The sequence below is a fragment of the Lutjanus erythropterus genome, chromosome 3, assembly GCF_056507025.1.
Source record: "Lutjanus erythropterus isolate fLutEry1 chromosome 3, fLutEry1.hap2, whole genome shotgun sequence".
In the NCBI taxonomy this organism is placed as follows: Eukaryota; Metazoa; Chordata; class Actinopteri; order Lutjaniformes; family Lutjanidae; genus Lutjanus; species Lutjanus erythropterus.
In genome coordinates this window covers 42,392,779-42,404,256 of record NC_139319.1, presented here as the reverse complement: position 1 = coordinate 42,404,256, position 11,478 = coordinate 42,392,779, and the positions used below count along the sequence as shown (strand labels likewise).

The following is an 11,478-nucleotide window of genomic DNA, read 5'->3' as shown; positions in this document are numbered from 1 at the left end:
GTTGCAGTGAGAAGACAGGACAGATGCTGCTGTGTTTTACTTTGCAGCACATCTCAGTGACTGACTCCTGACTGTGACTTTGAGCAGTTTCACAGGTGGAACTAGGATAGTGCAATCAGAAAGAGCTGTGGGCGGGACATTGAGCCAGACTACATGTAGTGTAGAGTGATTATACTCTATTATACTGTACAGTGTATAATTATCTATTATAGGTACTATAGTATCTACAGTACAGTACTACAGTGCTGTATAATACACAGTACAGTATTCAAAGTATACTGTTTAATATTATAATCATTAATAATATTATAGTGTAAGTTCGATTATATTATTATTATATTTATATTATATAATATATATATATATATATATATTATTATATATATATGTGTGTGTGTGTGTGTGTGTGTGTGTGTGTGTGTGTGTGTGTGTGTGATGATTAATATATATAATGATTTAACTCTAATCCCACTTCTCTTTTTTGCTGATTGGACAAATGACCTGATCCATGACTCAAAACCATGATACAATCCCAACCGTGATTTTTGCTATCTGTTGCACTCCTATTGATGATACTGTGGATGATTCTAAATGAAGCAAAGCAAGGAAAAAAATGCACTGAACGTCCAAATCCCCCAGCCGGCTGAGGGGTTGGAGAGTTTGCAGCTGGGGGGCCTTTCTGTGCGGAGTTCACATGTTTGCATAGTTGTTTATTTTTCAAAGACCGCACATAATTCATGTTTGCATTATGATTATACATGAACTAAAGTGGACTGGTGTGAGGCATCAGAATCACTGGCAGAAAATCAGCCCCACTCCACATTAAAGAAAACATACTATGCAAAAGCACATAAACACAAACAAAAACCAGTGTTTTATAGATGTGCAGAATGAAGTAAGAGATGTGATGTTCTGTGGGTGTGGTTCTATGATGTTCCAGGTATATGCAGCTCAACAGGAAAAGGATGATGGGTCAAAAGTACAATTACTGTATGGTTTGTTTAGCAAGTTATTTTAATAATTAATTCATGTACTTTTGTGGCTAAAGGAGGAAAAGCTTCCTTGTATTTGCACTTGAGTTTGGAGCACTTTTACTATATGTGCACACACACAAACACACACACACACACACACACACACACACACACACCTTCAACTCTTGTGTATTTACATATATGTTTTGATGAATGATAAAGATGGATGGATGGATGGATTGGTTGATTGATTTTATTCAGTGATGTAGAAGACAAAACAAAGGATAACATGTAAAGTGTAAACATGATTGCTGATGTCATAAATCACACTTCATAAGGGCATTCACCAAACCAATAAAAACAAATTAGAGGCTATTAATGCACTGATACATTTCACAACACAACAAAATAAAAAGACACTGATAGAACGCCAGAATGCCAAAAACCTGTGGTGTTACTTCATGTGATCCTTAACCTGTCTGCCAACTGCAACTAGTCCAAAAAACAAACAAACAAACAAACAAAAAATGAATTTTAGTTGTAATTGCACTTCCAACAACATTTGCTGGTTACACAAAGAAGAGTAAGTTGATGCTAACTTTAACATAGTTAGTTAGTTAATGTGTAGATAATGTTAGCTTAAGAGCTCAGTCACTTCCATCACATGCTGGCCATCACAAAATGATCCATTCAGTTATTAGTGATTATCAATTATTGATTTGACATAATGACAAAGCAATTTTTCATTTTGGTGGCACTGATCAATTTACTGACACAAGAACTAGATTTTGAAGCATGAATAAAATGTTTTGGGGGATTTACAATCTTTTGTAGTATATTAGTGATGTCCCATGCACCACCTGTGAGAGATGCACTCAGTTTAGAGAATGGTACAGCCTGAATCTGCTGGCTTCTGGCGCTCAGCTTGGGCTCGGGCCATTTCTTCATAACGCTGATCTAACCTTTCTCTTTCCTCTCTCAGTCTTCTGTCATGATCTTCCCTCATTTGATTCATCATGTTTGTCATCTGCCTGTCTTTGTCCTCTCTTTCTCTCTCTCTCTCTGCCGCTCTCTCCTGCATCTCCCTCCGTCTCTCCTCATTCATCTCCTCCCTCATCCTCTTCCTCTCCTCCTCTCTTTCTTTCCTCTCCCTCTCTCTCTCAGCCTGCATCATCTCAGTCATTTTCTTCATCTGTTGTTCATGTTTTTCCTGAATTTTTCTCTCCATCTCCTCTCTTTCTTTGCGTTTTTGTTCTTCTTTCTCTTTGAGGACACGTTGTTTCTCCTCTTCGATCGCCCTCTCAGCCTCTTGGAACATCTCGTTGGTGTAGTGGCTTCCTCCGTTCTTCTGGACTATATTTCTGATCTTCTGGAGCAGCACACTGACCTGAGTGTGATCCTTCAGCTTATTGTTGAAGACGTGGTACTGGCCGTTACATTTGGCCACGAGTTCCAGCAGGTCTCCACTTCCATCCAAGAACTCTTCTATTGTTCCGTCTTCAAGAAGGTCACCACCAGTAAAGAGAACCATGCTGTATCTGTCTGCTGCCTGGCCAAAGATTTCTTGAATCATCTGCACCGTCTGTTTTTCTTCGTCTGTGAATCTTCCCAGCCTGATGACCACCAGGAATACATGGGGTCCAGGAGAAGCAAAAGAGATACACTGGCCTACATCTTTAGCTGTTTTGTCCTTGCCAAACCTGGTGTCAAACAGGCCTGGAGTGTCGATGACAACAACCTGTTTCCCGTCCACCGTACCTCTGCCCTTAGAACAGTCTATAGTCATAGACTTGGCACTGAACTTTGATTCAAAGCACTGTCGTCCCAGAATGGTGTTTCCAGTGGCACTCTTCCCAATTCCAGTCTTCCCCACCATCACTATCCTCACCTCCTCATTATTTGTTCTGTTGATTCCTGTGTAGAAGAAAGAGCGACATAAAACTTAATGTAACTTATACAGAGATGGGAGAAAACAAAAATCTATGAAGTTGCTTGGAGAGAAAAAAAAATTGGGTTACATTTAAAGTTTTTACACTGTGGGACACTGACAACATTTCTTTTACAGACTTGATTTGTACTTGTCTGGCCTTCTGTCCCTGATCTGATCTGGATTCAGTGTTCAGTTCAGTTCACCATTTAAAAGAAAAGGCTGCAGTCCTTTTAAACTGCCTCCTCTGATAGCTGAAAGTGAAACTAAATGTTAGAAACCTGACCACATGTCCAGACTGACACATTTGTTTGAAGATTTCAAGATTTTCATGAAGGCATACCTTTTCTTCAACAAAATAATAAGGTTAAATGACAACAGTCAATACATCAGAGAAAATGTTTAGCTGATGGTGCAACTTAATTTAAAAGCACATCTTCTGAACCTCCACCCAAAAGAGGACTAAAGTGTTCCTAATGACCACAACAAATCTGACATTTTCTTATAAAAGTACTCCTCAGAATGTGTGGTAAGATACTGATCTTTGAACAAAAGGTCAGAAATACAAAACAATAAGTATGTCTTTGCAGTTAAATACAGTAGATCTATAGAAGTATTAGTGTAAAGGAATACAGTATCATGACTCACCTAATTTGCCGTCCATGTTTAGGTTGTAAAAGTTGCCGTCTATGATGCCTGAGTTAGAGTATGAAGCAGATGCTGCAGCTGAGGTGGATCCACCCTTCTTTTATCCCTGCAGAGCAGCACCAGACTCCTCCCACCCCTCCTTCCTTGTATTTACAAGAAATGGCTGCAGTTCTTTTAAGCTCCACATGATACTGTTCTTTGTCCCCCGCTGGCAAATAAGAATAGAACATGTTGTTAAAATGTTTCCAGGTTTAGATACAGTTTGTTAAACTTCAACCTTCAGCTGTTGAATGGTATTGAACAGCGTTCATGCAGTTTGATTAACAGTCACTTAATGTGTTCATATAATTTATTCAGTGCTTTCCATTAGTTGCAAATGTCATTTTCACATTTTTACTGGGACTGTTTTGATTTTCCTCTTAGAATTTCTATTGAATTCAGGAAGAGCCATTATATACCAATGAATCTGACATTATGAAATAAATCATTGTATTTAACAAATTAATTAAAAAGAAATAAATATATAAATGTACCTGAAATTCCAAACTCAATGCATTATGTATATTTTATATGTATAGTTTATGAAACTAAGAATTATCCTCTAAATGAACGCTTTCAAGGGTCTAAAGGTGCATGAAAAATCATGAAATTCACCACAGACATCAGAAAAGGTGAACATTTACATCTGATTTGTGCATTAGTGTTACGACCCCAACTTGGGCTAGGGGATGAGGGGTGCAACATTAATTAAATATAACCAGGGTGAAAAAGGAAGGAAGGAGAACTGAGACAAAGATGTAAACAAAAGTTCATTTATTAACAAATGTGTCAAATTAAGTTAACAAATTAAACTAACTGAACCTACTGAATTAAACGCACACACCACACAAAAGACAACAATGTATATTTTATATGTATAGTTTATGAAACTAAGAATTATCCTCTAAATGAACGCTTTCAAGGGTCTAAAGGTGCATGAAAAATCATGACATTCACCACAGACATCAGAAAAGGTGAACATTTACATCTGATTTGTGCATTAGTGTATTACTAAGAGTTGTAAAATTTCAAGTAGTCCTCGTGAAACATTTCACCTAGATGTACAAAATTTGTCTGTCGCATGTATCATGCAGAGACTTAGGCTGCATCTGAAAATTGCTAATCAAAGTCAGTTGTTTTTCCACACTGCTCTGGTTTGTTGAACTTTTGTAGCCAATTTTATCCCTGTCCTTGTAATGTCTCTATTTGGTTCCTTTTACCTCATGCATTTTTACCGGCTTTTGCTTTTATTTTGTGCTGTTTTACTTGCTGTTTCTTTTTTTGTTTCTCTGTTTTGGCTGCTCATATTTTTTATTTTCTGTAAAAATGTCGTTGAACATGTATTGAGATACATATCTAATCGGTCTCAGATACACCCCCCCAATATTACCATTTATTTACCCATAAGTATGGTCAACAATAGTTCACATACATTTCATGCATAATATGTGATTTTGGACGCAGCTTCACAAAAAAGCTGTACCATAAATCCAACAAAGTCAGCCATTTTGAATTTACGGTGGCATCTTTGCACAGTTTTGGGGCACTTACAAGAATTGTACTCTAACAAACTCCTCCCAGACAAGTGACCAATTTTACCCGAAAGGTTTGAGCTCTTGTTGAATGCTGTTGTCGTGGCAATGCTGCACATTTTTGATGAATCAACATGAAACAGGGAGTTGTTGTAACTTGAGTGCACGTGGTCTAATCTGCTCCAGATTTCACGTTTGAGAAGAGTCCTGACCTGAAGACATGTCCACACCAACACTGAATCATAATCATAGTGTCACCTCCTGGCAACAAGAATGAAGCCTTGTGTAAAAAACTTCATTCACTTTGACTGAAAGTTGCATAGTGTGGATTACACAGCATTGCCACCTCTAAAAGATGCCTGGCCACCCTATCTGCCACCCTAGTTTTGGACAGTTGGACAGCTGGAGTCTGTGGATCCACCCCTGGTCCCAACAGACTTCAGATGACTGTTGCCTCAAGCAGACCTGTTGCACTGGCACAGTGATACAACATGATGAGCTATCATTTAATGAAAATGAAATCATTTTTTCAAAATGCAAAGATGATGTGGGGCTGGGTCTTCACAACTTTGCATTATGAATCTTTTATTCTAGTGGATTTCGTGCTCCCATTATAATCACTCATGTGTTGCAGTTATGACAAACTGAACACTTGTTAATAATTGTCTTTTTAATTGATTTTCAAAAACACAGTAATTGGACTATCATAACTGTATGTTATTTTTACCAATTCAGTTTACATTGATTTTCCGAAATCAATATTGTATTGTACTTGTCATTACTTCTAAAATTACAGTTATTGTGATGACCATGGGTCGACAATAAAAAGCAAAAAGATTCTTGCACACTGTCCTATGCAACTGCAACCAAAGATTTATTAACAACAATGGTATTAAATCTTTGATTGAAAGTGCAGAAGACAGTGTGTGAGAGTCTTTTCGCTTTTTATGAATCTTTTTAAGAATCATATATTTTATTTTTTAAAACATATTATTCTGCCTTGGTTTCACATTTTTTGCTTACTACATAATTCCTTGTAATTCCATGGTTTCACATGGTTTAGATGTCTTCAGTATGAATCTATAATGTAGCAAAATAATAACAAGAATGAAAAGATGTGTCCAAAAGTTGAATGGTGGAGACAGGGGAAAAATTAATTAAAGGAAAAGCCTGAATAAATAAGTGGAGATACATAATGAATGTAGATGCTTCCACAAAGGTACACATGGTACAATTAACATCCAATCATGCTCTGTGGCATGAATGTATAAGAACACTGAGGAGGCTCAGTCCACTCTGTGAGAGGACTGAGGTACAATAAGAGAACACATGAAAATGTGCATTTTTATCTTGAAAAAAAAGACATTTATTGGGGACTGAACTGTTGAGTTGGTGCTCCCAATTATTGAATGTTTATTTGTTATTTTGTGTTGGTGATGAAAGGCAAACTTAATGTAATGTTATGTTATGTTTACTGATTGATTGAGGACTGATTGATTGCTGTCAGCTGTCTGATATCCGTTGTGGGCGTGTTTTAATAAAAGCCTTGCACCCACAGCTGATTTCAGTTGTGTGTAGGTGACCTGGCAAACAGCAGAAAATCTCCATATTTCTTTCATCCTTGTTTTCGGTGCTTGCTCTTTTAACTTTTTGGATTCACAATGCTGTGCCGCTGTATAGCCCTACTCTGTCAACACTATGACTATGGCTATTTCACACAGGCACCACTTTTTTCCACAAAGAGAACAGGTCATGACCCGCCCTACTCTGCCTCTGACTGGCTTACCCTGATAATCCTACTTAAACATTAACCAGTCACTCCTCATGGCTGAAACTACACAACCCAACCAATGAAGGGAACAAATACTATCCAATCAGAGGCAGAGTAGGGCGGGTCATTACTTTCCTCTATGTGCAATAACCATAGTTCAATTCCAAATAGATTTTTCTATTAAACTCAAATATCACGTTTTCAAGTGTCCTTTTACTGTGAAAATTCACAAAGCGGTGCATTTACATTTTTGCCATATTCTGTCAGTAGATCCCTCTAAATCTAAGACCATGAATGAACATGATCTATGTAGGGGACATAAACAAACAACAGGTTGTGGATTCTATCCTATGACCCTTTATTTCACTGAAATTCACTGTTTGAGTGTTTTGGGGTTTTTTTTTTTCATCAGTTCCATTGACAGTTATTGTTAAAAATTGTGGGTTGGGGGGCATGAAAGGGGAGCATGACAGAAAAAGTTTTGGAACCACTGCGCTAAGCAGACCCATGAGGGCAGTGTCATCTGAACTCCTTTGGATTTAACAAGATAACTATTGTCTTTAGTCACTGATGTAGAGCGTGAATAAAACCTTGTCCTGTGAGACTCTTGTATATGATGTCAGACTGTTTGTGATCAGGTCTGACCCAAGTGATGGTTGTGCAGTTTAAAATTCAATAATTTCTTAGCCCACAGGTGTGTTTGAACTGAATCATTGTAAGTATAAAGATGTTGCTGTTGAATCAGAGACATTCTGTACTCAAATTATCTTAGGTTGCATAATTAGTTTTAAGTTTTGTAAATACAGTTGAGTTAATTTAACTCAAATAAAACATGTTCAGTAGGCTTAAGATATTAAGTTGAACCAACAACTCTTCAGTTACAGAGACAAATTTGATTTCCTTTGACATTTTGTCAGTTTGAAGAGTCAGTTCTTCATTTCACACAGAGAATTTCCAGCTGCAGTGTAAGGGGGTAGAGACTGAAGTCAGTACTAATCTTCATCATGGTTTTTATTAATGTGAAAACAAACAACCAGGATTTATCTTTAAAATGTTAGAGACACATGGTTTCCATGGGAGGGGTCTCAGGGGAATTCTGACTCTCACACAATGCATGCTGGGAGGCAAATGAATGTTGCTTTGACTGTTAAGAAGGCAAAGTATTTTTGTGTTCAGCATAAAACTGCAATACTTTTTTTAATGTGTTTTTGTTATGTGCAGTGAACACAAATTATTTGTTTTATTGAACAAGAAACTGACTACATGTTCTATGATTATAAAACAATGATCACATATTGCAACAGTTGTTTTACTTCATTCAACTTTCAAAATGTGTACACAGTGTGTGTGTGCTGTTATTTGGTCCTGTGATATTTAGGCAATATAAACTAGGAAAAAATAGAAACTTGTTGGGATAACATAAAAATTATGTCAGTCTTAAGTGAACATAAAGTTTTCATGTTTTATTTTATTTTATTTTATTTAATGTGCAATTACAGAACAAGTGACGACAAGACAAGGCAAGTGCGTAAACAAGTCAAAAAGGATACGACAATAGACCATTCTATTGTCTATTGTCGTATAAAGTTTTTATGTTGACAGTACATATCATGTATGTGTCATGTATCTACACTAAACTTTTGTGTCATGGATGACTTTACAGTGAGTTTCAGTGTTGTTGTGTTGTTGATGTGCAGGATTTAGGCCTTTATTTCTGTCTTTATTTTTTCCACTTGCAAATATTTTAGCCAGGTGTGTTCAGTTCGGTTCAGAGGCCTCCATCTGTAGCTCAGAGCCACAAATCTTCAAGGAGACAAACAAATGCTGTACATGTACATGTGTCTAGATAAACTGGATGTCAGGACCTTATTGAATGTGATGGACTGAAATCTAGGTTGAAGTAGATTCAAGTAGTTTTGGTGTCTAAACCCAATCAAGTACCTACTTAAATGTTACTTACTTTAATCTAATCAAGTTTGGTGCCTAAACCTAATAAGGTAAGTTTGGGGCATCAAGTTAATAACACGGGTTGGTGCCTAACTCTAATCAAGTGTTTTTTTTGTCTAAATCTAATCAAGTGAGTTTGGTGCCTAAACCTAATCTACTCGTTTCAGTGCCTAAACCTAATTAGGTAAGTTTGCACTGTCAGCCTAATCAAGTAGGTTTGGTGCCTAAATCTAATCAAGTGGTTTTGGTGCCTTATGCATTTGGTAATTTATGCATCTGTATGCATGATGCTGAATGGTGACTATGTACACCAGTCTTCGAACGTGTTGGTAGTCCATGGCACCAAAGTTTGTCAAGTTTAACTTAATCTTTGTTATTGTTGGAATCTTTATGTTGTAATGACAAATCTAATACCTTGAATTATTATTACTAAAGAGGGCTGTAAATTCATAGTCATTTCAAGAAATGTTATCTTGAAGATCAGTTTTAGAGGCATTCTAGATATTTAAATTTTTCATTAATTACAAGTTAAAAGTTTTTTTGATTTATTGAGCAATAATTTGTCAGCTGACAACAAAATTTGTAGAATATCAAAATCAGATTGCAGTGACTCTTGAATTTGTGATATAGAAGCTTTATTTGCATATATAATAGAATAATCTGCATATAGTTGTACATATCAATCAGGAAAAAGAGTAGAACTTCATTAATAAAAACAGAGGTTCTGGTGCTGGTGATGTAAATGTGGAGTTTTAAAAGTAAAACAGTATCTTAATATGAGGTAACATCAGCTGATGAATTTCCATCATCATCCAGTTTTATACTGAGAAGATGGACTGACTGTTTCTTCCTCATGAATTTAAATCATTAAATAATTCATTTCAGAAGAGAAGACACATAAAAAGACAGGAAAACCAAATCATTGAATTGTACAGTTATCATTCACCCCATGTCGCAGATGTCCTGGAGATCTCTCGAGTATAAGACGCCTGATCATATCTTCATACAGCCTCTGTCTTTCCTCTCTCCTTATTTCTTCTTCAATTCCCTCCCTCTTCATCCTCTCTCTTTCAATCCTCCTTTCTTCCTCGAAATGTATTCTCTCCCTCTTCCTCTCCTCCTCTCTTTCTTTCCTCTCTCTCTCTCTCTCAGCCTGCATCATCTCATTAATTTTCCTCATCTCTTTTTCATATTTTTCCTGAATTTTTCTCTCCATCTCCTCTCTTTCTTTGCGTTTTTGTTCTTCTTTCTCTTTGAGGACGCGTTGTTTCTCCTCTTCGATTTTCCTTTCAGCCTCTTGGAACATCTCGTTGGTGTAGTGGCTTCCTCCGTTCTTCTGGACTATATTTCTGATCTTCTGGAGCAGCACACTGACCTGAGTGTGATCCTTCAGTTTATTGTTGAAGACGTGGTACTGGCCGTTACACCTGGCAACAAGTTCCTGCAGGTCTGCGCTTCCACCCAAGAACTCTTCTATGGTCATGTCTTCAAGAAGGTCACCACCAGTAAAGAGAACCATGCTGTATCTGTCTGCTGCCTGGCCAAAGATTTCTTGAATCCTCTGCACCGTCTGTTTTTCTTCCTCTGTGAATCTTCCCAGCCTGATGACCACCAGGAATACATGGGGTCCAGGAGAAGCGAAAGAGATACACTGGCCTACATCTTTAGCTGTTTTGTCCTTGCCAAACCTGGTGTCAAACAGGCCTGGAGTGTCGATGACAACAACCTGTTTCCCGTCCATCGTACCTCTGCCCTTAGAACAGTCTACAGTCATAGACTTGGCACTGAACTTTGATTCAAAGCACTGTCGTCCCAGAATGGTGTTTCCAGTGGCACTCTTCCCAACTCCAGTCTTCCCCAACATCACTATCCTCACCTCCTCATTATTTGTTCTGTTGATTCCTGTGTAGAAGAAAGAGCAACATAAAACTTAATGTAACTTATACAGAGATTGTAAAGAACAAACATCTATTCAGCTGCTGCAGCTGTCATCTAATATGGATTCAGTGCTACAGTGCTCTAGGACAGGGGTCCCTAACAGGCGGACCGCGGTCCGAGTTCGGACCCACACGCAGTCCTATACGGACCTGGACCTAAAACCAATAAATTATTAATAGATTTAAATTTTTGACGGGACGCTTCTATTTTAACTGGCGCAACTTTTCTAGTCTTTCCGCCGCTGGTTTATCTGATCAGGAAACACACAGACCAACTGCAGAGAAGCTGCGTGTGGAGGAGACTGTTGTTAATGACGAGTTTATTACAACAGAAACTAACGTGATGGTTAATGACATCGACACCAACCAGATGCATTTATAAAATTAAACAACTGTATAAGGAGGCCTGTACGTAAAACAGGAGAGTCTGTGTTTCTCTGTGAGAAACTTTCAGATCTTCTCACAGCAGAGTGAACAGGTGAGGGAGGAGAGGAGGACAGACTGATCACTAATCAATCACTGATACCGTCGTCCTCTCGGACTGATTAAAAAAATAAAAATGTCAAAATTGGTGACAAACCAAACCTGGGTGTCCACACAAATAAAGTCTTTGTGTGAAACACTGCAGTTTAACATCGTGCTGTTTACAGACAGTCTGCTGTCTGTAGTTTGACAGAGAGACAGAGAGGGTCGTGTCTAGAAG

At 37.7% G+C, this 11,478-nt stretch overlaps 1 protein-coding gene across 3 annotated transcripts; it reads right to left on the bottom strand.

Annotated features, from left to right (window-relative positions):
- Positions 1 to 1,450: 1,450 nt before the first annotated feature.
- On the bottom strand, positions 1,451 to 10,736 carry LOC146330780 (GTPase IMAP family member 9-like). Of its 3 annotated transcripts, XM_084746996.1 has the most exons (3): positions 10,072 to 10,736; positions 6,882 to 6,897; positions 1,451 to 2,878 (listed from the first exon to the last, which is right to left on the bottom strand). In XM_084746996.1, exons 1-3 carry the CDS (start codon positions 10,700 to 10,702, stop codon positions 1,855 to 1,857), a joined length of 1,671 nt encoding a protein of 556 aa, XP_084603122.1. In that variant the 5' UTR covers positions 10,703 to 10,736; the 3' UTR covers positions 1,451 to 1,854. The 3 variants fall into 3 exon arrangements, with proteins under 3 accessions (XP_084603122.1, XP_084603104.1, XP_084603113.1); XM_084746978.1 differs by lacking the exons at positions 6,882 to 6,897; positions 10,072 to 10,736 and adding an exon at positions 3,550 to 3,700 and having other exon boundaries at positions 1,451 to 2,888; XM_084746987.1 differs by lacking the exons at positions 6,882 to 6,897; positions 10,072 to 10,736 and adding an exon at positions 3,042 to 3,163 and having other exon boundaries at positions 1,451 to 2,888.
- Between the last annotated feature and the right edge of the window lie 742 nt (positions 10,737 to 11,478).

Coding starts and splice junctions, on each gene's coding strand:
- LOC146330780 (XM_084746996.1), bottom strand. CDS start 10,702: ATGTTGGGGAAGACTGGAGTTGGGAAGAGTGCCACTGGAAACACCATT.